This window comes from Mobula hypostoma, chromosome 8, assembly GCF_963921235.1.
Source record: "Mobula hypostoma chromosome 8, sMobHyp1.1, whole genome shotgun sequence".
Classification (NCBI taxonomy): domain Eukaryota; kingdom Metazoa; phylum Chordata; class Chondrichthyes; order Myliobatiformes; family Myliobatidae; genus Mobula; species Mobula hypostoma.
The window spans coordinates 118,453,357-118,480,278 of record NC_086104.1 but is presented as its reverse complement, the minus strand read 5'-3'; the positions used below and the strand labels follow the sequence as shown (position 1 = coordinate 118,480,278).

Here is a 26,922-nt window from a genome sequence, read left to right as displayed (position 1 = left end):
GATTGCCGAGTGTCAGGCAAGTTGTGACGACGAGTGCTCACCGGCTGCAGTGCTATGGTTCTTCCTGTGTGCCTTATCCATGTGTTTGGGAGCCACATGCTCTGCTGTCCGTCAGGACTAGTGCCTTGCGACGATTTCTATTTCCCCCAACGCCCCTTTTGTACATATAACTGCACTCCCCCCAACACCGGTTGGGAATCACTGTTTTGGAGGAACATGCACCACAGGCGGGCAGATGGGTCTCGTTTAGACGGAAATTCTGGTTGCATGGATGATTTGGGCCGAAGGGCCAGTTTCTGTGCTGCGTAACCCCGTGACTGGAAATAAAACTAAAGGTGCGCTTTGATTCAGAACAGAAATTTGCCAGGAATTTCAGACTGCGCTTCCTCATACTTGTGTCTTTGACCTTGCATTCTTTAAGCCTGGAGTGAATGCTCATACGCCAGTGCGTTTACTGTAGCGAAGGAACTAAACCTGAGTGACGCAGTGAAAATTGCCTGGTCTCACCCGCTGGCAGCACCATGACAGTGTCCTTGTGGCCGAGAGGACCTGGATCAAGTCTAAAAATCGAAGAAGGGGTCTGCACGCTGGTCTTTCTTCTCCTCTTGCACAGTGAGTGAAGATTTCGTGCAGGTTCACCAGCTCTGTGCTCGTGTCGGAAGGTTCGGTGTACGCTGTGTGGACGGGTGCTTGAAATGGGTGGAAGTGATTTGTCACTTCTCACCAGAGTGAGAATGTTTGTTACAGTTTGTCAGGAGATCGGGCGAGAGGGATTGTAAACCCCATCCTGCTGTTCTCCTCCAACAGCTGTTCCTCTGCACCCTTTGCTGTCACCCTTCCTCGACTCCAACACTCTCTATTGTCCTGAGATACACGGGGATGGCAGATGCTGGATCAGGGAGCAAAAGGGAGAGGAGAAAAATACCTGGAGAAAGAGGACGGTCGACCCCTCATTAAGGAGCAACGTTGTGGTATGGTCTAGCAAGAGGTAGGCGAGGAGGAGTTTATGAATGGACGGAGGGGAGGGTGGCAAAAAACGGCAGAAGTTAGGAGGTGGATGTGCAGAGAACAAAGAGCTGCAGGTGCTGGGATCAGGACCAGATGAGGGAAGAAGATGGGCTGATGATAATAGTTGACGGGTTGAGGGTACGTAAAGAATAAAATGTGTGGGCGATGGGAAAATGCGACCTGATGGGCAGTAGAAATTATCTATGTATCGATAATCAGGGGGACTTTGGCAAGGCAAGTGTCTGTGACTGAGAGGACGGAAGTAGAGTGCATTTGAGGAGAGGGTAGTGGTGTATCAGGGAAAAAAGGGCAGGGAAAGATTGGAGCAGGGAAGTGAAAAGGAGAGGAATGCTACGGAGAAATAGATATGGGAGGAGAGAGCGGACCAGAGGGGAAATGAGGAGAGCAGTTAAAGGCGAGAAGATGTATGTATGAATCTGTGCCTCATATGGAAGTGGGATGAAAGAAAAAGAGGGTTCGTGGGTTACCTAAACGTGGATACTTTACTCACGGTGCCGAGTCCTAGAACCCCCAGCCCAGGGGAAACCCGAGGGGCTGTTCCTCCAGTGTATATTGTGGGTCATCCTAGCAGTGGATGATGCCGAGGATGGGGGTTGGGGGGCGGTTGTTGTTGTACAATTGGTGAGGGGAGTTTAGAGTGTCCATGCTGGATGGAGCCAGGATGTTTTGTTGTCTGGTCTGTTCTTGGATTCCTCGCCATGGAGTAGACCGCTGCAAGAGCACAGACCAAACTAGGTCGGATGTGGGGAAAGACGCAGGCGAATCTTTGTCTTCCATCTAGCGGCTCTCTTCATACGTCACTTTCAAGCTCACCCTCCCTACCTTTCCCCTCACTCCCATTCTCCAGGTATTTTCGATTGAAACCTGATGAGCTGTAATGCCGTGAACCTCCCCTTTTACTTCGGTCTGGGGACCTAATTAGTTCTTCCAGGTCAGGCACAGATTCACCTGTACCTCCTCCCCATACTTCTATTCTCAATTACCCCCTCGCCCGTTCATCCCTCCCACTTACACCGCTCCTCAGCACTTCCCCTTTCAATTCCCCGATTTCCATCCTCTGAACTTTCGTCACTACCCCGGACACCCCACCCGAATCAACTCAAAATATCTCTTCTCCTCTGGCTTACATTCCCGACTCTCCTCTATCAAAACCCAACCGTCCTCTGGCTTCCTCCTCCATGCCGTGACATTCCAACTTTCCACCTGACCTGCCCCTCCGCTCTCGCCTTTCTGCCACTCACCTTTTTTCTATGTTCCCCCTAGCTTATTGTCGTCGTTAACGGATGTATAAAAGGAATAATATAAAGCGACATTGCAAACATCAGCAGGGCTGCCTGAGGGATAACGTAAGATATTCAGAGCATCTCCGCTGCTCTGTAACAAAACATTAGAACACGCTCTGCTACATTCTCTGTCAAACTGTTTTGCCCTGTAAACTGCTAGGTAAGGCTCAACATTTCGATGATGCTATTTTAGGAATGAGGAAGAAATGTAGAAAAAAAAACAAAGGCAGCAAAGAACAATTAAAAATGTCTATCATTATTTGACAACACTGGAATGGGAATCGGGATCAGAATCAGGTTTGTGAAGCTTTTCATTACTGACTCATATTATATGAAAGCTTTTGTTTTGCGGTAGCAGTACAGTGCAAAGACATAGGATGATTGTAAATAGTACTGTACATAACCCTTTCATTCCCGGAATCATCCTTGTGAATCTATTCTCAACCCTCTCCAATGCCAGCATAACTTGTCTTAGATGTGGAGCCCAAAACTGTACACAATACTCAAGGGGAGACCTCATGAGAGCTTTATGAAGCCTTAGCAACCTATCCTTACTCTTGTATTCTAGACCTTTTGAAATGAAAGTCAGCATTGCGTTTGCCTTCCTCTCAAACGACTCAAATAGCAAGTTAGCCTTCAGGTTCTTCTGCACAAGGACTCCCGAATCCTTTGCATCTTAGATTTCTGGATTTTCTTCCCGCTTAAAAAGTAGTCTGCTCATTTATTTTTTTTTCTACCGAAGTTAATGGCCATTTGCCATTTCTTCCCCATTCTCCTAATCTGCCATTCTGCAGCCTGCCTGTTTCCTCAACTCTACCTGCCCATCCACCAATCTTTGTATCATCTGCAAACTTTGAAACAAATCTATCTATTCCATCAGCTAAATCATTGATATACAGCATAAAAATAAGCAGTCCCAACACCGACCACTGTGGAACACCACTAACACTGGCATCCTTGTATTCTCACTCGCTGCTTCCTACCAATCAGCTAATGCTCTAACCATGCCAACAATTTTCCCGGTAATACCACGGGATCCTAACTTGGTAAAACAGTCTCATGTATGGCACCTTGTTAAAGGTCCTCTGAAAGTCCAAATATACAACATCCTCTGCATCTCCTTTATCTATCTTACTTGTAATCTCCTGAAAGAATTCCAACAGGTTCGTCAGACAAGATTTTCCCCGAAGGAAACCATGCTGCCTTTGTCCTATCTTGACCTACGTTGGCAGGTTATTCCATAACCTCACTGAATAATTGGCTCCAACATCTTCTCAACCACTGAAATCAGACTAACTGGTCTATAATTTTCTTTTTGCTGCCTTCCTCCTTTTGTAAAGAGTGGAGTGACAGTTGCGAGTTTCCAGTCCTCCGGCACAATGTCAGAGTCCAATGATTTTTGAAAGGTCATTACTAATGGCTCCACAATCTCTTCCTTTACCTCTTTCCCAACCCTATAATGCAGTTCGTCTGGTCCGGGTGACTTATATACCCTTAGGTCTTTCAGCTTCTTTGAGCACCTTCACCCTTGTTATAGTAACTGCATTCACTTCTCTTACCTCACACTCTTCAAAATCTGGCACACAGCTCGTATCCTCCACAGTGAAGACTGATTCAAAATACAGTACTAATTTAGTTTAGCTGCCCTCTCCCTTTTGCCTGTTATTATTTCTCCAGCCTCATTTTCTAGCGGTCCGATATCTATTCTCGACTCTCTTTTATTTTTTACAAACTTGAAAAAGTTTTCACTATCCACTTTGATTATTGTTTGCTAGCTTGCTTTTATATTTTATTTTCCCTCCTAATGATTCTTTTAGTTGCTTTCTGTAGGGTTTAACAGCTTCCCAATCGTCTATATTCTCGCTAAATTTTGCTTTGTTGTATGTCCCATCTTTTGCTTTTACATTAGCTTTGACTTCCCTTGTCATCCACGGTTGTACTATTTTGTTATTTGAGTATGCCTTCGATTTTGGAATACATCTATCCTGCACCTGCCTATTTTTTTCCCCAGAAACTCACGCCATTGCTGCTCTGCTGTCATCCCTGCCAGCATCACCTTCCAATTTACTTTGGTCAACTCCTCTTTCAGATCACTGTAATTTCTTTTACTCCACTGAAGTCAAAGCTACGTCAGACTTTACTTTCTCCCTATCAAATTTCACGTTGAACTCATTCATATTCTGATCATTGTCTCCTAAGGGTTCTTTTACCTTTCGCTCACTGATCACCTCCGTTTCATTACTTTACTCCTACTATGCTCAACGACAAACTGCTCTAAAAATCTATCTCGTAGGCATTCAACAAACTCACTGTCTTAAAATCTGTTATAATAATTTTCCCAATCGATTTGCAAATTGAAATCTCACATGGCTATCAAAATATTGCCGTTTTGACACGCCTTTATTATTTACCGTTGCAATCTGTGGTACACGTTCCAGCTACCGTTAGGAGGCCTGTATATAACTAACATCAGGGTCCTTCCTGTTTCTTAACTGAACCCACGAGGATCAAACATCTGCCGATCCTATGTCACACTTTTCTAGTGATTTTATGCCATTCTTTAACAGCAGAGCCAGGCCATCCCATCTGCGTACCTTCCAATCCCTCCGATGCAACGCGTAAGCTTGGACATTCAGCTTCAAACTACAACCACACTTCAGCCGCGTTTCAGTGATACCCACAATATCACACTCGACACTCCGTGCATTGAGATACAACACTTTGAGTGCTGTATTTGCTACCGTTTTTGATTTTGCATCCCTGACGCACCGATACTCCTCCTGCCGAGGGGCTCGAGGGGCCTAGGTTGAAGGTGCGAAGGGAAAGGTTCACAGGAGACCTGAAAGGCAAGGATTTTCTTGGTCCGTATATTGACTGAGGTACCAGAGGTAGTGGTTGAAGCAGGTACATGAACAACAGTTGAAACAGGTACATGTATAGGAAAGTTTTAGAGTAAAACATGCCATAAGCGAGCGTATGTGTCTGGCTTGAATGAAAATCTCGGTGGCATGGGCGAAGGGACAGTTTATGTGCTGCGTAACTCTGTGACTCTAGGTTAAAATTGATTCAAACAGAAATTCGCCAGGAATATCTGATTGCGCTTTCTCATTCTCTGAGCCCGGAAAGAGTGATTGATCATACGCCAGCGTGTTTACAGTGGCGAAAGAACTGAATCTGAGTGAGCAGTGAAAATTGCTTAGCGTCGGAAATTAGCCGGCTTCAACCACTGGCAACACCATGACAGTGTCCGTCTGGCCGAGAGGACCTGGATCCAGTCTAACAACCGAAGAAGGACTCTGTGCGCTGTTCTTTCTTCTCCTCTTGCGCAGTGAGTGAAGATTCCGTGCAGCCTCATCAGCTCTGTGCTCGTGTCGGAAGGTTCAGGCTTAAACTGGGTGGACATGTGTGTGGACTGGGTAGAAGTGATATGTCACTTCTCCCCACAGCGAGAATGCAGTTTGTCAGGAGAGTGAGCGAGAGGGATTGTGGTATGGGTATTCGGGCTCTGGGCTGCTGCCAGTCAGTCGGTACCGGAAATCGAAGCCAGAATGTCTATTGGAAGTCGGACATCGAGTGCTAATGGCCAAAGACTGGAGGCTGGAGGCCTGCCCAGGGATGGGTGGACTCTCTATTTATGGGTGGGTGGTGTTTTGCGGCATGTGTACCGAGTATGTTGTGCATGCAATGATGGCACCAATTTGTATGGCGACATATGAGGGCTGATTCCAGCACATCCCTAAGTTGCGTTGGTCGTTAACACAAGCTACACATTTTGCTGTATGCATCGATGTACATGTGATAAAGTAATGAACATGAAGCTGGTGTTGGGGTTCGCCGGTAGTCCAAGGAGAGGTGCACGGAAAGCTCAAGACTTACCTCTGGTAGAGAATAGAAGGGTAAATGCAGGGAACATAGTTTTTTGGCAAGGAAACGGTTAGTGGAGATGTGAACGGACACTTCACTCACAGTACACTGTGGTTGCCACATGGAATTCACGAGGTAAATATTATCCCAGGAAATGATCCTCTGCAACTGGAAATTTGAAATCATTGAAAAATTACTGAAACTGGTTCCTCCAAGTATTCCGTCCACTTCCTCATGTTTCCTACCGCAGTAGGATGGGCTAATCTGCTAACGAGTTCCAGATACATATTGCCTTGCAGAGATTGAATTCTTCTTTCCTTTTCACCACCATATCTGTAACTGATTTGTATCCCACTGGATCCCCTGACGACCCTCTTCACCCTCCACAACTCCACCAATATTTGCATCATCTACAAACGTACTAACCTACCCACACATAATTGGAGAGATAGAAATGCGTGTGGAACCTTTATGGAGCTGCTGAAAGGGCAAAGTGTGATTTGCCAATACCAGACGACATTTATGTAAAGCGAATGGAGGAAAGATTGGGAGAGACGTCAGAGGTCAGGTCTTTACATGGGGGATCGTTAGTGCCTGGTGTGCACTGTCGAGTGAGATAGTAGTAGATAAACTGACTGGAGTATTTTAAGAGCCTCTTAAATGGCACATGGATGAAAGAGAAATGGATGGAATGTTATGGGCTGTATAAGTGCGGATGGGAAGATAGATCGTGGAGTCGGCTTATGTAGGTCGGTACAAATTATGGTCCGAACCCGTGTTTTACTTTTCAATGCTCTATGATCTATTGAATTCAGAGATCAGCAGAATTGAGGTTGAGGACCAAGGAAACGGTTCTGGCTCCAGAGCCAGACAGAGGAACGGAAAGACTGAGAAGTGGTCAGGGGCCCTGTAGGCTGTGTGGGATGATAAGGGGTAGTGCTAATACAGTCAGGATGCCCATATTTGGAAGACATGGATTCGTTTCTAGTGAGTAACGCACTCTGCTAACGCGAGCCACTGCAGTTTTGAGAAGTCTTTCACAAAGAACAGTAGAGCCCTGGCAAGACTATCCTTGAAATGGTGTGGTAACGAGATAGTTTGGCACACTTGACTACCCTAGCCAGCGCACTTGAGTATAGGAGTTGGGACGCTATGCTGCAGTCAGTAAGAAGTCACCTGGAGCAGCTTTCAGGTTTCCTGACCTTGTGACATGAAATATGTCATGAAACGGGAAAGGATACAAAGAGGAATCTTAAATGTTGCCGCGACATGAGGGCTTGTGCAATAGGAAGAGAATGGATTGGCTTGGTGTTCATTCTTTAGAGCGCTGGAGACTGCCACTTGTATGTATACAGCTGTTATACTGACATGGGGCATAGATAGGATAAATGGAAAAATGAGCCAAAAACGAGCGGGTTTAGGTTGAAGGTGCGATGGGAAAGTTTTAAAGGGGACCTGAAGGATTTTCTTGGTCCGTATATGGAACGAGTTGCCAAAGGCGTGGTTGAAGCAGGTACATGAACAATATTTAAAACATGTACGTGGATAGGAAAGGTTTAGAGGAAACGCGCCATAAGCAGGCAATTGCGTCTGGCTTTAATGAGATTCTTAGCTGCATGGCCGAAGGGGCAGATTATGTGCGGCGTAACTCCATGACTCTCGATAAAACGGATTCAAACAGAAATTCGTCAGGAATTTCAGACAGCTGTCTCTCATAATTGTGATCTTTGACCTTGCATTCACAGAGCCTGGAAAGAGTTTACAGTAGTGAAAGATCTGAACCTGAGTGACTCAGTGAAAATAGTCTGTCGTTGGAAAAGTCACCGCCTCACCCCCTGACAGCAGTATGACAGTGTTCTTGTGGCCGAGAGGATCTGGATCCAGTCTAACAACTGGAGAAGGACTTTGCGCGCTTACGCAGTGCGTGAAGATTCCGTGCAGCCTCGCCAGCTCTGTGCACGTGTTGGAAGGTTCAGGCGGAAGCTGGTAGAAGCAACATGCACAACACGCTGGAGGAACTCAGCAGCTCGGGCAGAATCCGTGAAAACGAACAGTCAACGTTTCGGGCCGAGACCCTTCGTCCGAAACGTTGACTGTTCGTTTCCACGGGTGCTGCCCGACCTGCTGAGTTCCTCAAGCGTGTTGTGCGTGTTGCTTTGACCCCAGCATCTTCAGAGTATTTTGTGTTTACGGAAGCTGATAGATATGTGTGAGGACTGGATGGAAGTGATCTATCATTTCTACCCCCAGTGAGAATGTTGGTTGCAGTTTGTCAGGAGACCGGGCGAGGGGGATTGTACAGTCAGGGTGTTGCAGTGGCGTTCTACCAGAAAGGATAAACAATTCTTCTCCGCTTTTCATTACAGGCTTCCTTTCCAAAGCCACACTATCAATTATGGCTGACCGAAAACCCAATCTCTTCCCACCTGTCTTTCTTTCTCCCATGCCATATCAAAATAGTCTTTTTTGCAAACCCCATTATCCGTATTTCACCCTCCGCTCTTCCTACACTGAATCCTGCTCTCCTCAACACTCCATTCCTCTGCATTTCAATCATCATCCTTATTCTACCGTCATGGTCCGGATCGGGTTCCCTTTAAATTTACTTTGTTTGCGTTACGATCCGGACCGTTGACTCCCTGTTTCCCTTTGGTTCCCTGTTTTCCCGTGTCCCTCGGCATGATGCTTAGAGGCAATTTACTTTCGGCTTAACCGGTAGTTTATAGTCTCCGGCTTTCAGCCGTTCGGCGGATGAGCGTTACGACGTCACCGAAAGTAGTGTGAGCCAATGTCATCCGGCTGGAGCAAGCCTACTCTCCTCCCGAAGCAAGTACCAGCAAGCACCATTCCCTTGCCAGAGCCGGTCAGTCAAAGTAAACCAGTCCGGGTGAGTCAAGAGCTCGCCACTGCTTGGAGCGTACTTGTGCCCAGTTATAGTACTGTACTGTCCATCGTTGGGTGGTCTCCGTATCCATCTCCTGCGTCTAAAAGGGGTACTGGCCCTGTACCCTGAAAGGGTCCTGACCTGGTATCAAGAAAGGTCCCGACTCCATCCTGTGTCTAAGGAGGATTGCCGGCTCGGTTTTACGTCCCGTGTCTGAGTCTGTCCGATGAATAAGAAGAGTCCCGACCGTTCTTTGTCTAAGGAGAATGCCCGGCTTAGTGTGTTTTATGTCCTGTGTTTGAGCCTGTTCCGTGAATAAGAAAAGTTCCTGGTTCCGGAGGCTTCAAGTATTCCGTCCTGGCTCCGGGGTATGCGTTTCGAATCCTGTCCCAGCCTAGTCCAGCGCTTGAGTCCTTGTCCATTACGTTATGCTCGCTTCTGCTTTGCTCTCCTTTTAACGAGCAATAAACTCAATTTAGTTAACCTCACAACACGTGTTTGTGTCTTGCATCTGGATCCGCTCCCCGCACACCTTTGTGACATCTACCTAACATATTCCAATTTCCGGAGAGACATGGGGATGGCAGATGCTAGATTCGGGAATAAAAGAGAGAGAAGAAAAAAAAAATGGAGGAAGAGGACGGTCGTAGCCTCCAGGAGGAGCAGCATTGTGCTATAGTCTGGCGAGACATAGGCGAGGAGGGGTTTATGAATAGACGGAGTTGGGTGGGGAGCAGACGGTAGCGAAGGGGGCAGATGTTGGGAGGTGGAGGTGAAGATACCAGAGAGCTGCAGTAGTGGGATCAGAAACAGATGAGCGAAGGTGCTAGATAGATGGGAACAGTTGACGGGGGCCGAGAGTACGTAGAAGATGTAGAGCGTTGATGATGGGCAATCGCGACATATATGGCCGGGAAAAGAAACCATGTATCGGGGACCTGATGGAATTTGGCAAGCGGAGCGTCTGTGACAGGGAAGACGGGAGTATAGTAGCTTTGAGGAGAGGTTGGTGGGGTGTCAGAGAATAACGGGGCAGTGAAGGAAGTCCGAGGATTGGAGGCGAGGTTGGAAAAGGAGTAGAGTGCTGAGAAGTAGATGTGTGGGGGAGAGCGGGCAAGAGGTGAAATGAGGAGAGGAGTGTAGGTAGTTAAAGGCGGGAAGAATTATGTCTGAATCCGAGCCTCGCGAGCTGAAAGGAAAAGAGTGTACTTTGAGGTACCTGAATGTGGAAATTTTATTCATGGTGCTGACTTGTAAGCACCTCCTACCCCAGGGGAAACGTGAGGGGCTGTTCCTCCAGTGTGTGTTATGGGTTATTCTGGCTGTGGATGATGCCAAGGATGAAAGGGTCGATGTGGGAATGGTAAGGAAAGATGCCCGTGCTGGATGGAGCCAGGATGTTTTCGTTCCTGGTCTGTGCTTGGTTTCGCCAACGTGGCTGCGAGCACCGCAAGAGCACAACAAACCAGATCGGATAGGGGGAAAGTGCAGGAGAATCTTTGTCTCACATGGAGGGGCTCTTTTAATCCGTCACTTTCAAGTCCATTATCCCCACCTCCCATTCCCCAGGCACTTTCGTCTGAAACCTGATGGGCTGCAATACCTGTCCCTGAACCTTCCCCTTTCACCTCTGTCCGGGGACCTAATTAGTTTTTTGAAGTCAGGTGCAGATTCAACTGTACCTCCTCCCGAAGACGTTATCCTCATTTCTCCCACTTCCCCGCTCAGCCCTCCTACTCCACTGCTCCTCCGCACTTCCCGTTTCACCTCCTCGACTCGTATCTTCTGAAATTTCATCACTACTGCGGACACCCCATCTGCCTCAACTCAAAAGATCTATTTTCTTCTGAGTACCTTCGTGCCTCTCCTCGACCAAATCTTAACCCTCCCCTGGCTTCTTCCTCCATACGTTGAACTCCTAGCTCTCCACCTGTCCTTCCTAACTCTGTCTTCAACTATCTCACATCACTTCCAATCCCCTCCGCTCTCGCATTCCTTTCCTCACACTCACCTCTATTCCATGTATATCCGCCCCTCCGCATTGTCGTCGTTAACGGATTCACAAAAGGAATAAAATTAAGCGACATTGCAAACGTCAGCAGGGCCGCCTCAGGGTAGCTCCACTGAGAGTATCTCCACTGCTCGGTAACAGAACACGACCACACGCTCTGCTACATTCTCTGTCATGCTGCTTTGCCTTGTGAACTGCAGTGTTAGATAAAGCTCAACATTTCTATAATCCTATTTTAAGAATGAGGAAGAAATGTAAAGAAAATGGTAACGGAATACAATTAAGGTACATATGTCATTAAATGAAAACATTAGAAACGGAATCAGATTCAGGTTTGTCAAACTTATCATCACAGTTTTATATTATGTGAAATTTGTGGTTTTGCGGCAGTAGAACAGCCAAACACATAGAATTATTGTCAGTAACGCAACAGATAAATAGTACAAAATAACAACCAGCTAGTATTTATGCGTGCCCGGTATAGTGATTGGCCACCCCTCTGCAGCTACCTGCGCTCCTGTGCGTTAATCAGGCATGTTACGCAAATGCCAGCACAGTGCTTCCTAGTTGCAACCTGCTTCTCTTGGTAACGCAGTCAACGCCGTCACTCTTGTATACACAGTCAACAGAATCACTGATGGTTGCATCGTCACTTTTAGATGTCTCAGTTTTATTCCAATGGTTTTATCTTCGTTGAATAACACTTTGCGCCATGGAAATGATCTCCATGGGGGAGAAAAGTAAAAAATATATTTCATATGAGGTCCAGGAAGTCCCTCTGGACCCAGTCCTCATGCATACTGCGGTGAAGCCTGTGCAGCGAGCTCGCGCCCCTCGAGCACCGAGACGCAGGTGCGAGTTGCCCCGCGCTCGGGGACAAGCGGCGTGGCCGGGTGACGAAGGATATCTGCAGTCCAGGACCCCGTTCTTCGCTCGAGGGCCAGCGATCAGGAGACATGAGAGTCCACGAGGGCCTATCATTAGTCTAGCACCGAGTTCGGGCTCTCGTCAGCTGCCAGTCCGGTTGACAATACCGAAGTTCGAAGCCCGAATGTCTGTTGGAAGTTGAACGTCGAAGCCAGTGGCCAAAGACTGGAGGCTGGAAGCTTGTCGTGGGATGGGAGGACACTCTGTGAATAGGTGTGTGTTGTTTTGTGGCATGTGTTCAGTCTTATTCTGTCCAGTATGTTGTGCATGCAATGTTGCCACCAGAATCTGAGGCGACACTTCAGGGCTGCTTCCAGCATATCCCTAAGTTGTGTCGGTTGTTAACGTAAACTGTACATTTCACTGTGGCGTTCGATGTACAAGTGATAACTCAATGAATTTGAATACTAAGCTTGTGTTGGGGCGCCTGTGGTCCAAGGAAAGGGGCACGGAACGCACAAGACCTACCTATGGTAGAGAATAGAAGTGGTAAATTCATTCATTACTACCTTACCTCCCATTTTTCTATTTTCTATTTATGATTTATAATTTAAATTTTTAATATTTACTAATTTTAACTATTTTTAATATTTTTAATATTTAATATTTGTAATTCAGGGAGTGTGAAGCGCAGATTCAAATATCGCTGTGATGATTGTACGTTCTAGTACTAGTTGTTTGGCGACAATAAAGTATAAAGTATAAAAGTATAAATGTAGGGGACATAGGCATAAGGTAAGGGAACAGTTAGAGGAGATGTGAACGGCTCTTTCTCTCCCAGTAGAGCGTGGTCACCACTTGGAACTCACGAAGTAAATACTATTCCAGGAAATGATCCTCTGCAACTGGAAATTTGAAATCATCGAGGAGTTACTAAGACCAGTTCCTTCAAGTATTCCGCCCACTTCCCCACTTTCTCACGTCTCCTTACGTGGTAGGAGTGGTCAATCGGCTTGCACTGCATTCACTATCACAGGCACTATCAACTTCTCAGAACTGTCACGATTCTCTTCTCAGCCACTCACCAGCTAGGGCAATGTGTGGTGTCTAATTCTCATTCGACAACTCTAGTCTACATCGACCCCACTGAAGCCTTTGGCAATGGGACCTCTGGGAGACTGGCTCAGAGTTTTGGGGTTCATGGGATCCAGGACAAATTGCTAATTGGACCCCCAACATCTTCTAACCAATCGGTTGCAGAACTAGATGGTGGACGGACGGTTGTAAGAGTGTCTGACCGGTTATACTTATACCGATTGGTATTGAGTTATTTACAGTGGTTGTGAACATCAGTAATTCCGAGGTTATCGTAAGATGTATGATTAGTACATTTGCAAATGACAAGAAAATTGTGGGCGGTGTTGATACTGAAGGCGAGAGTCTTGAGATATCCGTCATTTGGACAGAGAGATGTCAGATGCAGTTTAGAAAGACAGTGTCACAGAGCAATGCAACAGACCAGAGCAATACATGATCTCTGGCCCAACTAGTCCATGCTAATCAAACTGTTCCTGATTATCTGCGTTCGCTCCATATCCCTCGACCCCCTACTCGCCATATATCTTTACAAGTGCTTCTTAAGTGATAACATTGTACTTACCCCCACCACCTCCTATGGCAGGCAACTTTTCAAACTTTTTAAGCAGTCGCTGGGTGGTTGGAGTCTGGAATGCGATGGAAGACGTGGTGGTCGAGGCATATATTAATTGTCCTCTGGTACAAAGGCTGCCTCACCCCAGGAAAAATTTAGAACTTTTCCCTCTTACCCTAAACCTCTGATCCCAAGTTTTGGACTCCACTACATCATATAAAGAAAAGCCTTGTTACAGTCCACTTTTCTCTCATAATTTCAAAATCATATAATTTCAAAAAATACAGCCCGATGTTCCGAAGAAGGAAGATCTAGCTTACACACATAAAAATTGGTGGTGAAAGCAGCAGGCCAGGCAGCATCTATAGAAAGCGGTACAGTCGACCACTTCCTATAGATGCTGTCTGGCCTGCTGCGTTCACCAGCAATTTTTATGTGTGTTGCTTGAAATTCCAGCATCTTCAGGTTTCCTCGTGTTTGCGAAGATCTAGCCTATACAACCTTTCTCTTTAAATCCAGTATGTAAATCATAACAACTTTGTCCTGAATGCTGAGAGGTGCTGCACTTTCATAATAAATGTAGGATGTTCAGAATGAATGACAGGACTCCAGAGGATGGATAAGGAGGATAAAAGAAGAAGAAGGCAGGTATAATTTCTGTTTTCATTAGCTGAGGGATAGAGAGCAAGGAGGATGTGACATTGTTTTATACCACACTGGCTGGCCCAACTCTGGAATCACGTGCCGAGCCTAAATATGATGTCCTGTATCTAGCCCTCACCTGGAACAGTACATGCAGCCCACATCTGTTCCATACTGTGTGCAACCCACAATGGGGTCCTATGAGTAGTTCGCATCTGGACCCCTGTGTACCGTACATATTTGGATTTTGGTGTACAGACCACTTTTGGAGTTTTGTGTGCAGCACGTAACTGGATTCCTGTGTACAATGAGCGCCTACATTACTGTGTCCAGTTCTGTTCGCCTCACTATGGGAAGGAGGAGACTGTACTATAGAGGACATCGAGGAGATTCTTCAGGACGTTGCCTAAGATGTAGGATTTCATTTATGGAGAGAAACTTGAATGGTTGAGCACAATTTCCCTGTATAAGGGAGCAGTTTTCAGAAGATAAGAAGAGCAAATACCACAACTTAAATTGATTGGACATACTGTAGAAATAACGTAAGGGAAGATATTTAGAAAAGTGTATGAGAGGACTTTTTAAACAGTCGCTGGGTGGTTGGAGTCTGGAATGCGATGCAAGACCCGTTGGTCGAGGTAAACGTTTGTCAATGTTTAAGAAACATTTGCAGGAACACTTGAATTGCCAAGGCAGATTCTGAAAATTGACAGAGGAACAACAAGACGGAACGACTTTGTTGGCTTCTACCAGATTTCGTCAAGTGCAGCGTCTGCGCTCCGGGAATCCCAGGCGCTATGCCATGTCCCAGATTGGCTCACGAAGGTTTTTACTCAAAAATAGCTGCAAGCATTCAGGTTGGGTTAATGTACTTTATATGGAAATTTAAAAACGATATAACTGACCCATAATTAAAATCAAGAAGATAAAGTAAACTGGAGCAAATATTTAAAAACGCAAACACGAGGAAATCTGCAGATGCTGGAATTTCAAGCAACACACACACAAAATGCCGGTGAACGTAGCAGGCTAGGCAGCATCTATAGGAAGAGATACAGTCGACGTTTCGGGACGAGACCCTTCTTGAGGACTAACTGAAACAAGAGATAGTGAGAGACTTGAAAGTGGTAGGGGGAGGGGAGATCAGAAATGATAGGAGAAGACAGGAGGGGGAGGGATGGAGCTAAGATCTGGAAAGTTGACTGGCAAAAAGGACACGAGGCTGGAGAACGGAGAGAGGATCAAGGGACGGGAGGCCTAGGGAGAAAGAAAGTTGGAAGGGGGAAGCCCAGAGGATGGGCAAGGAGTATGGTGAGAGGGACAGTGGGAGAAAAAGGAGAGAGAGAGAAAATAATAATAATAATAATAATAATAATAATAATAATAATAATAAATAAATAAATATCGGATGAGGTACAAAGGGGAGGTGGGGCATTAACAGAAGTTAGAGAAATCAGTGTTCATGCCATCAGGTTGGAGGCTACCCAGGCTGAATATAAGGTGTTGTTCCTCCAACTCGAGTGTGGCTTCATCTTGACAGTAGACGAGGCCGTGATTGACATATCAGAATGGGAATGGGACGTGGAATTAATATGTGTGGCCACTGGGAGATCCTGCTTTCCCTGGCCTCCTCTACTGTCAAGATGCCACACTCAGTTTGGAGGAACAACACCTTATATTCCATCTGGGTAGCCTCTAACCTGATGGCATGGAAATTGACTTCTCTAACTTCCGCTAATGCCCCAACTACCCTTCGTACCCCATCCGTTATTTATTAATATTTTTTTTCTATCTCTCCTTTTTCTCCCACTGTCCTTCTCACTATACTCCTTGCCCATCCTCTGGGCTTCTCCCCTCCCCTTTTCTTTCTCCCTAAGCCTCCCGTCCCATGATCCTTTCCCTTCTCCAGCCTTGTGTCACTTTTGCCAATCAACTTTCCAGCTTCTAGCTCCACCCCTCCCCCTCCTGTCTTCTGCATCATTTCGGATATCCCCCTCCCCTCCCAATTTCAAATCTCTTACTATCTCTTCTTTCAGTTAGTCCTGACGAAGGTCTCGGCCCGAAACGTCGACCGTACCTTTTCCTATAGATGCTGCCTGCCCTCTGCGTTCACCAGCATTTTTTTGTGTGTGTTGCTTGGAGCAAATGTTTGTATTTTTTCACTGGAATCTGGGAGTATGGAAGTGACTACTTTGGGGTCCAGTGGAAATGTGGAAAAAAGCCGCCCCCTCCCAGCTCTACGTGGCAAAATGCAGGCGTGCGGGGTCAGTGGATTAATTGTCTGGCTAGCCCTAACCCGTGTGCGGCTGAAGGTTAGAACATAGTGAAAGTTTGGCAGAACGGAATGGGATCAGCGACCCATGGGGCGAGATCTTGCAGACAGTTGACAAACTACCAAATAATCTTTTAAATATACTTCTTCTTCTTCTTCTTCTTTTGAACTGCGATCAATTTCAGCCTATATCTTCCATTTTAAGGATGTATCTTTGAGTCGAATAAACGGTCCGTCACTTCTGCTGTTTCCTGAGTAACTCTGGGCGGATGAGAGTGGAGGGTGGGCCGGTTGCTAATGGCTGGGCACTAACATATGACTGGGTCCATGACACACACGCAGTTTAAAGCGTCGAGTAAGATTAAAATCCTCCAGAACGAGAGCGGGAAACAGGATTTCAATGCCGACTGCCTGCGATTCATCCATCTCTTCTCGCTGATGTCAACGGTCGGAAGGTTCATGAGTCTTGGGGCCCATGCAGCCGCTTTCCGGAGCACCTGATGCCCTGCAGATATCGGGTTACTGCACAGGTTCACTCGCGTCAGCGCTGAACACGCTCCGAAGATGTGGACTCACCTCGAGGACTATGCAGTTCATGTTTGCTGCGTTATTGTTACCCTTTTTAAAAAACTATTTTCCCGAATTGAACAAGGCGTTTCAGTTCTCAATTGATTCTCTCGCTGTGTCCTGCAGCCACCAGGTTCCTGGACCGGCTTCACTCGCCTCAACGGCTATGTGGTTGTCGCCTCACTTTCGGGGTCACTGTAATTAGTTTACTTTTTACTGTGTGCATGATAAGTTCTTTTCCCCCCACACATCAGGTGTTTGAGGGCCTTGTTGCGTGCGTTTCTTTTCTTTAAACGGGTTCTATTATTTTTCTTTGTTATTGTCGCTGCCTGAATGAAGACAAATCTTCTCTGTATACCGAATAGATACTTTGAGCACAAATGTACTTTGAACTTTGACCGTTTTTCCCCAGATGTGGACGCCGGGGTCCAGATCGAGTCGCAGCAGCGCGACTTCTTCGTTATCGAAGGCCGCAACTTCACCATCGCAGCTGACATTAATATTACCCAGGGAGACACCATTGCCTCGGCTTTCTGGGCTAAAAAGAATGGAGAGCGTCAGAGAATTGTCGATTGTTTGCCGGACCAGGTTGAGACAGCAAGCTACTCGAGGTACACGGGTCGAGGATGGTGCGCAATGCAAGCAGACAGCATAACGTTAACACTCACAAAACTCACGCCAAAGGACAGCGGCGATTATGAGCTCAAGATTACGTTAAATTCTGGTGAAATCGGCACAGTGCACTTCACCGGAAAACTCTACGGTAAGTGATTAACATACGAGTCATGTTGAAGTTTTTTTTGTTCAGATCATATCCATTGACATGGGCCTGCACATCCAGTAAATTAATGCGATGACCTCCTTTTCTGCATAATCACAGTATATTACAAACATAGTAAGCATCAGTTAACATACAACACTCAGACACACACACACACACACACACACACACACACACACCATGCTGGATGAACTCAGCATGTCAGATAGCGTCCATGGAAGGGAATAAACAGGACCGAGGTCATTCATCAGGACTAGAAAGGAAGAGGCACAATAGGAAATTAACATGAACTTAAATTAACATAAATGCTACATAATTCACATTTCATAATAAACAGAAACAGGACATTAGTGCAAGCTAAGCGAAAGAAAGCAGACCGAGGGGACGTCCGAACGTTTCACGAAACGAGTGGCCATGGGGAACTGTAGCACTCGTAGAACAAATAACAGTAAAACACAGGACAGGCCCTTCGGCCTTGATGTCTCTGCTGACAACTATTCCAAATTAAAGTAATCTCATCTGCTGACAGATGATCTATATTTCGGTGTCTCATTGCCCTTCATGTGTCTGTCTCAGCACCTTTGTCGTATTTCCCTTCGCCACCACCGCTAGCAGCGGATTCCACGCACGCACCATTCTTTGCGTGTAGAAAAAAAAATTGCCTCACACACATCCTTTAATTTCCCGTCTATCACCTTAAATGCATGGCCTCTATATTCAACAGTATGGAAAATGCCTCTCAAAATTTTATTAACCCCAGCAGTATTTCCCTACTTTCGATTATCACTGCTTCAGGAAGAAAGATAGAAAAGGCACACACTCCGCTGGTCAGTTAGCACCCGAGAAGAGATAAAATAAATATCTGCAGACTGTGACCGGTCTTGGGGACGAGGGTGGGGTTGCGGGGAGGGGCAGGGAGATTGAGAGGGAGAGGGAGAGGGAAAGAGGGAAAGGGGGGGGAGAGAGAGAAAGAGAGGGAGAGATTGAGATTGATTGTATTCTCCAATTTCCCGTCATCCGCCCATGTTTTGATTTTAAATCAGCATCTTGGTTCGAAACCTCGACATTTTATTCCTTTCCAGATGCCAGACCTGATGATTTCGTTTGGCATTTTGTGGTCATTGTTTAGGATTACTAGTATTTGCATGATCGCTTATGATTTCAATTTTAAATCTGCTATTTTTAGTACCTGTGTTTAACGTCACTATCGTACCCCACTGGGAAAAGATCGATCGACAGACCAACCTTACCCTGGCATGTAAGGTCTCAGAAGGAACGGACCCAATATTTAACTGGACTACAAGCAACGAGACTATCGCCCACAGCAGCAAGTATGTGATGTCAGCAAACAGCAGTGTCCTAACCATTCTTGAATTCGAGTCTTCTGACTGCCACGTGTACACATGTGTTGTTTACAATGATGCCAAAGTGGAGAAGAAACTTTTCAATGTTTCCGGTAAGTAGTACGTTGAGGACGATTCAATGGAAACAAAACTGACCGCAGACTTTGCGAACCGTGACAAGGACAACTACTGTAGGACCTCAGCAGTTAAGCAGCTTCAGAATAACGTATCGGGCCCAGAGCCTTCAAAGGACTGAGGGTAGCGAGCAGAGATGGATTGTTTACAGAGGCGAGCCTGGTCTGGCAGTGTATAGGTGGAACGGGGTGAGAAGAGGATTGATTGGCGGAAGGGGTCAGGAGCAGGAAGCATGAGTATGTAAGGAGACCTTTGGGTGGTGATGATTGGAGGAAACACAGGGCCGCAGATTAAGAAATTTGATCGGGTAGAAGGCGGCGATTGGGACCAGATGAAAGAGGGATGGCGGACAGGTTGGGACAGCTGGATAAGGAGGAGCAAAAGGTACCGATTGGATAAAACGCTTGAATGATACTCAGATTGGACCCGGTGGGGGAGAGCAGTGTAAATAGTGTCTGTGGCTACGAAGGGAAGTGCGTTGAAAATTAAAATGCAAAAGAATCTGAAACAACAGAATGAAAATAAAACGCAAACACGAGGAAATCTGCAGATGCTGGAATTTCAAGCAACACACACAAAAAATGCTGGTGAACGCAGCAGGCCAGGCAGCATCTATAGGAAGAGGTACAGTCGACGTTTCGGGCCGAGACCCTTCGTCAGGACTAACTACAAAGGGTCTCGGCCCGAAATGTCCACTGTACCTCTCCCTATAGATGCTGCCTGGCCTGCTGCGTTCACCAGCATTTTTTGTGTCTGTTGCATGAAAATAAAAATACAGAACGTTGAACAGTCCTACACAGCATGAGCTCGACATTTCTCGATAATCTACCATCCTTTTAACCCACTCTACCATTAGTCTAACTTCCCCACTTACACAGCGCACGACCCTCCACTTATCAATTTCCCATGTGCCTATCTAAATGACACTAATGTACCAGCTTCTACCACCATCGCCAACAGTACTTTGCAGGTACCCACTATTCTCTATTTAAAATAAATAACTCTGACATCTCCTCTAATCTTTCCCCTATTCTCTTTAAAATGACATCTTCTTGTATGAACGATTTCTGCCCTGGCAAACAGCCATCAATAGTCCACTGCCTACATGCCTCTTATAATCTTATAGAGATCTATCAGGCTGCCTCTCGTCCTTCATCGTGCTCCAAAGCAAATGTTCACTCATTCTTTCCTCATAAATCGAGTTCTTTAATCCAAGCAGGAGTCCAAGAAACCGAGACCTTCTGTGAGCAAGGGAATTCTGCATCTAGGCTCTCACCTTTTCAAGAATCTCATGCCTGATGACCTCCTAGATGAATCTTCCACGTGGAGAATTATCAAAAGCCTTATCAGTATCGAATATGCGATCCATCTACACCAAATGCACGAGCCTACCTTCTTCAAATTGTTTAGTATTTCCTCGGAAATGTCGATCAGGCTCGTTAGGCACGACCTGCCACTCACAACGCATGGATGACTATCCATAATTAGACTACGCTTTCACAAATGCTCGGAAATCCAGTCCCGAAGCACGTCTCTCCTTTAGATTCCCATGAGTGATGTAGACTCACTGGTCAATAATTGACATCCTTTAATCTTCTGGGACTAATCCCGTGGCCAGTGAGGATGCAGAGATCAGCGTTAACGTCCCAACAAAATCTTCTCTTACTTACCGTAGTGTCCCGCGACTGATCGCAGCAGCTTTTACGGGGTAAACAAAAGTTGCCACCGTCCTATTTCAACGTACATCTGATGATTGCAAGCTACGCAACGTGCTGCAGTCCGAGTCGACTGAGGTTTGCAGTCAACTAGCGAGTGACCGTCATGGTCGCTTTTCTTGTGATCGTAAGACCCCTTTGGACTTTGTTCCTCTCGTATGCCGCAAGGCGTTTCGCTGATTATTGGATGCGAGCAGGGCCAGATCGAGGGGGCCTAGTCCTCGGTCGTTGCGAGGACTAGGCCTGAAGTCACGTTGTTGCCTGTTTGTAGCCGCTCGGCGTGATGGGACCACGCCGTTGTGCTTCACTGGGGGTGATGTGGCACCGTGTGTAGAACGGAGTTGCAGTTGCCCTCTCAGCGTTTTGCTGGACAGAAGACAAACTCTCTTTGGCCGAATGCAGATTTTTTAGCGGCACTCATTGGACTCGGGCGTCGAGCTGTGCTGTCGCTTGCTTTCCAGCCGCCGGAGGAGAGACGTCCGAGCCGGGGGCGGCGTAATGCAGTTGTGGCGACTGAGGATTTAAAATGGTTTGAGCGGTCTGAACTATATACATGAATATTTGACTGGTTGTGTTTTTACTAATCTATATGTGCTGGTATATGCAAGCACTGGGCCTCAAAGCCAAGGATTCGCGTAGCGGGAGTCGAGCGTCAGGGCGAGAAATGGACTTACTTGTCTGCATCAAGTAACGGTGACGCGAGGTGTGTTGTGGGTGGGTGGGGGATGTGGTGGGTGTCGGGACGCTTATTACCTTATTGGCATCTTGTGTGTGCGTACTGTAGGTGACTGTTGGTGATATCTTTTCATCTTGACCCCGAGGTAACGCTGTCTCGTTTGGCGATATGAATGAGTATTCATTAATGGTTAAATGACAATTAAACTTGATTTGAATTGAATTGAATTGAATTATATCTCGTTTGGGGAATGATCACTCCCAAAGTTTATTAAAAGTTCCAGCTGCCTGTTTCTTTACGTTGCCATATTCCAACACAATAGCCTGTTCTGCGTTAAGCTGTCATTCGCCAGGATCACTTGCACTGCTGAATAATGAACCAGTTGATCTAAGAACAGAAGCAAAATCTGTGGAAAAAGAAGCCTGTCAACCGCACCCACTCTCTGCTGAGAGACTTAAAGAGATAAAAAGGACAGTGTCAAGGGCTGGGGATGTGGGGAGGGCACAGGCGGAATCACTGGACAAGTAGGCGGGTAGTGTTCCATAGGCACTAACATGGTCTTTGTGAAATGTGACAACGATGCAATGTTTTATAGACCGGGGAGCGATGTATGGGCTGACGATGACGTATATACTGGGTGGTGGTGTATAGACTGGATGATGATATATACCTGTATATATATACTGCGTGACGATGTCTAGACCGGGTAATGATATGTAGACTAAGTGATTTTGAAGAGACTGACTGATGTATAGGCCGGGTGAAGTATAGCCAGGGATGTTTCACAGACAGTGTGATACTGTACATATCGGGTGCTGTTACTGCTAAGCTTCCCTTCTCTCTCTCTCTTACTGTTCCTAGTGTAGTAAATGGCTGTTCAGTGTTCTTCATGCCAGATGTTGGAGTCCTGGGAGACGCAGTCTTCCGGGAAACTACATCTGCGTGAAGAGTATCCAGCTGCAGCTCATTGAATACCGTGTTAGGGATCTGCAGCAGCAGCTGGATGACCTTCGGCTTATATGGGAGAGTGAAGAGATATTTGATCAGAGTAACAGGGAAGGAGTCACCCCGAAGTTGCAGGAGGGAAATAGCTGGGAAACTGTCGGGAGAAATGGGGAAATAGGCAATTAGCGCAGCACAATGCCGTGACCATTCCCCTGAATAATGTACCATTTTGGATACTGTTGTGGGGGATGACATCCCAGGTGAATGATAGAGAGACCATGTTACTGGCACTGAGCATGGGTCTGAGGTGCAGAATGGAAAGAGGGAGAAGAGGGGAGCATAGTGATAGTCAATAGTCTGACTCAATAGTCAGGATATTCTGCGTACATGACTGGGACACACGAATGGTATGTTGCCTCCTAGGTGCTATAGTCACGGAGGTCCATATCATGTTCAAAACATTTTGAAGGAGAGCAGCCAGATATCTTGGTACATGTCCGTATTAATGACATAGGATAGAAAACAAAGAGGTTATGAAGAGAGACTTCAGAGAACGAGGCAGAAATTTGAAAAGCAGAACTCCAGAGTAGTAATTTCTGTATTGCTGCATGTGCCACGGGCCAGTGAGGGTAGAAACAGGATGAGTTGGCTACTAATGCGTGACTGGAAATCTGGTGCAGGGAGCAGGGTTTCAGGTTCATGGATCATTGGGATCTCTTCTAGGGGAGATATGACCTATTCAGAAGTGACCCAAGGAAGTGAGTTTGTTGAATGCCTACGAGATACTTTTTTGTAGCAGTTTGTCGTTGAGCCTACTAAGGGATCAGCTATACTCGATTGCCCGTTATGTAATGAACCGCAGGTGATTAGAGAAGTTAAGGTAACATGACCCTTATGAGGCAGTTCAACTTGAAATTTGAAAGGGAGAAAGTAGAGTCTGACGTAGCAGTATTTCAGTGGAGAAAAGGAAATTACAGTGGTGTGAGAGAGGAGTTGGCCAAAGTAAATTGGAAGTGGATGCTGGCAGGAATGACAGCAGAACAGCAATGGCTTGAGTTTCTAGAAAATATGAGGAAGGTGCATGATAGATGTATTCCAAAAACGAATAAATACTCAAATAGCAAAATAGTGCAATCGTGGCTGACAAAGTACAGTAAAAGCAAAAGAGAGGGCATACAACAAAGCAAAATGTAGTGGAAGACAGAGGATTGGGAAGCTTTTAAAATCCTACAGAGAGTAAGTAAATGAATCATTAGGAGGGAAAAGATGAAATATGGAAGTTCCTTACTTTACATCAGCTGGCTGGTGGCGTAGTGGCATCAGCCTTCGGACCGAAGGCTCCCGAGTGCGAATCAAGCCGGCTCGCTTGCACGCTTTCCATCCCTGCTGGGTTGAGCGTCGAGCTAGCAACTTGGCCTCATAAAAATAAGCAAGACTGCTGAAGAAACGCCGTCACGACGGTGTCCCCATGACTCCCCTCGGGGTTAAGGGCTTTCTTCTTCTTCTTCCTTCACATTGCCATGACATCATCATCACCTTCTACGTCACATCAGTGTTCTTCATGTCACCACTATATTATCAATGATTTTCCACTTCAGCATTAGCATTGATCCCCTCCTTCACAATGAAATCATAAACTAAATTTGAATTTGTTTACACCTGGTGATTGGATAACTTGCTTACTTCAGTAATAGGTATCACATTTAATTTAAATTCTTCTACAGCCATGTTAGCATTTCACCGAATCTCTTAATGAATCAACAGTTTGTACAGTTAGAACATAGAACAATACAGCACAGAAAGGGCCCTTTGGCCAGATGTTCTACAGTAATAACCTATTCATCTACTTCAAGAACCCACATATTAATGATGTGTGTGGTGGGTAGGTTCATCAGTCACTGTGAAGGGGGTGAAGAGTGAGAGAACAGGACAAAGGCACAGTAGCAGAATGAGCAACACACACAAATTAGTAGATGAAATCACATGCCAGGCAGCACCTATAGAGAGGAATAAAGTGCTGATGTTTTGGGCTGAGACCCTTCATCAGGACTGGAAAGGAAAGGGGAAGAGTCAAGAAGGTGGGACGAGGGGGAGGAGTACATGCTGGCAGCTGTTAGGTGATGGACTGCCGAGGGAAAGGAGATAAAGTGAGTAGCTGGGAGCTGATATCTGGAAAAGGTAAAGGGCTGAAGGAAAGAAGTGTTACTTCTGATTTCCAGCATCTTCAGAATCTGTTGTGAGGACGAGAATGTGACTGAGATTTTTAAAGATGTTATCTTTATCATTTCAGAATCTGAAGACTTTCCATTTTGCCGACAAGAGCCTGGTCCGAAGGGAGGGAAGCACCTTGCCTGGCTGATATTGATGGTCCTCCCCGTGCTGCTGCTCATTGGGATCATTGTGTGGGTGAGTGAAGTTTCCTGAGAGCCCAGGGAACATGTAGGGCGTTGCAGTGTCCTGTGACGCAATGACATCCACATTGAATGTAACAGAACGCGCAAAGGATGCTCACAGCTCAGTGGTGTCGTAAAGGAGGGAGGGAAAGCCAAAGAAAATGAGTGAGAGAGATGGAAAATTGAGGGAGGAAGGGAGAGAGGGAGAGAGAACTGTGGAGAGAAAGGGAGGGAAGGAGAGAGGGACTGATGGAGAAGGAGAAGAAAGAGAGACGGGAAAAGAGGACTGGAGAAAGGGAGGACAGGAGATTGAGAGAAAGAGGAGAGGTTAAAGAGTGAGAAGGGTGGGAGAAGTAAGAGGTTGGGAAGAGAAGAGATAGAGGAACTAGAGAGTGTAAAGTTGGGAGAGACAGTGGGGAAGTTGGTGGAAGTGTGAGGAAGAGTGAGAGACAGATTGAAGGTGACGAGGGAGGGGGCGAGGTAGCAGAAGTGTGAGAAAGAGGGAAGGAAAGAGAAGAGGTAAGAGTGATTGTGTGTGTGAGAGAGAGAGAGAGAGGAAGAGTGGGGTAGGGAAAGGGAAAGGTGGTGAAGTGAATGTTGGTGCAGGGCTGGATGCAGATGGATGCGCAACACGAGTGGTGACATTTTACAGTTAGGGGCCCATTGCCCAACATGTCCATGCGGATTTTCTTGCAAACCTACACTCAGCCCATTTGCTCTTGGAGGGAAGTGAGAAAGTGTCATTGATTCCAGAGCGAAGGGGTGGCACTCAGAGGATTTTGTGGGGCTCCTGAGAGTGGGGAGGAGGGAGGCTGAATAGAATGTGAGTGGGAATAGTTGGGTGGAGTATCCCATCCCGGAGTCGTGGTGATACCTATCTCATTGTTTCCTCTGTAGGTTAAGAAGAGGATGAACAGGGCAGTGATATAAGCCAAAGGTCGACATTCATCCACAGTCTGCTGAAGAATAGTTTTCCTTGTGAGGTGTTTTCTGAGGTGTCCACCGTCACACCAGGTGGAGGACAAACAATGTGCCAGATGTCAGGGAAGAGGCTTCTGAGTGAGGCCCATCCAATGCGAGATGTTGCTGGTGGATATTCTGTCTCTAGATAGTTATTTATTGTGGGGATAAGCTGCTGGTCAGTTATGGAGTCAACTCCACGTGGCATTACCTACAGAACACTGGGCACACGGAGAAAGCAACTACTACCCTGACAGTATTCAATGGCTCAGGCACTGACAACACAGAGAGAAGCAACATCATTGTTTCAGCGTGCGACCAGCCATAGCTCAGGATCAGGCCCTTCGGGGTGCTGAGTCTCTCTGTGGAAGCTGTCCAAGTATGTCTGACTGCTGTTCCGTTAATGAAGGAGAGTGCGGAGATGGACAGTCAGATGGCAGCATGCAGGTTATTTAGCTCAATGATTTTGATAACACTGCTTGTACAGTATGTGAACTCCTCCCATGTGGTAGTTGGTAACTGACTGGTAGAGGAGTAATTCTTCAATTACCACAACATCTCCCATTGAGAAAAGAGAAAAACTAGCTATGTTCTTCTTGTCTATAGAACTGCTTTGAAATTACAGTCACCGAAATTATAGTCATATTAACCACGGTACATAACTTATTCTCCTGACGTAAAGATAAAAAAGAATTGCCAACAGTATAACTGTCTTTCTCTTTGCTTTTATTGGTCTCACTTTGTTTCCCACCTTTTATTCTCCAATTCCTTTTTCTTAAGAACAATCTTACCTTGTGAAAAGTTTTCAATATTAGAACCTTTTTTTGAATTTTATTTTACAAACAGGCATCGGCTATCAGTCCACAGTTCACTGCACAATGGTAAATACCTATATTAACAATAC

The 26,922-nt window shown here is 46.1% G+C and overlaps 1 protein-coding gene across 1 annotated transcript; it reads left to right on the top strand.

Annotated features, from left to right (window-relative positions):
- The first annotated feature begins 385 nt into the window (after nt 1-385).
- On the top strand, nt 386-26,711 carry LOC134350218 (uncharacterized). The gene is made up of 5 exons (XM_063055218.1): nt 386-612; nt 17,483-17,833; nt 19,038-19,307; nt 24,956-25,071; nt 25,956-26,711. The coding sequence occupies exons 1-5, from the start codon at nt 522-524 to the stop codon at nt 25,986-25,988; spliced, it is 861 nt and encodes a 286-aa protein (XP_062911288.1). The 5' UTR covers nt 386-521; the 3' UTR covers nt 25,989-26,711.
- The last annotated feature ends 211 nt before the right edge of the window (nt 26,712-26,922 follow it).

Bases quoted from the DNA above. Each gene is read 5' to 3' on its own strand.
- LOC134350218 (XM_063055218.1), top strand. From the start codon at position 522: ATGACAGTGTCCTTGTGGCCGAGAGGACCTGGATCAAGTCTAAAAATC. The intron at 613-17,482 runs GTGAGTGAAGAT...GTTTTTCCCCAG, and splicing joins CTTTCTTCTCCTCTTGCACA to ATGTGGACGCCGGGGTCCAG. The intron at 25,072-25,955 runs GTGAGTGAAGTT...TTTCCTCTGTAG, and splicing joins TCATTGGGATCATTGTGTGG to GTTAAGAAGAGGATGAACAG.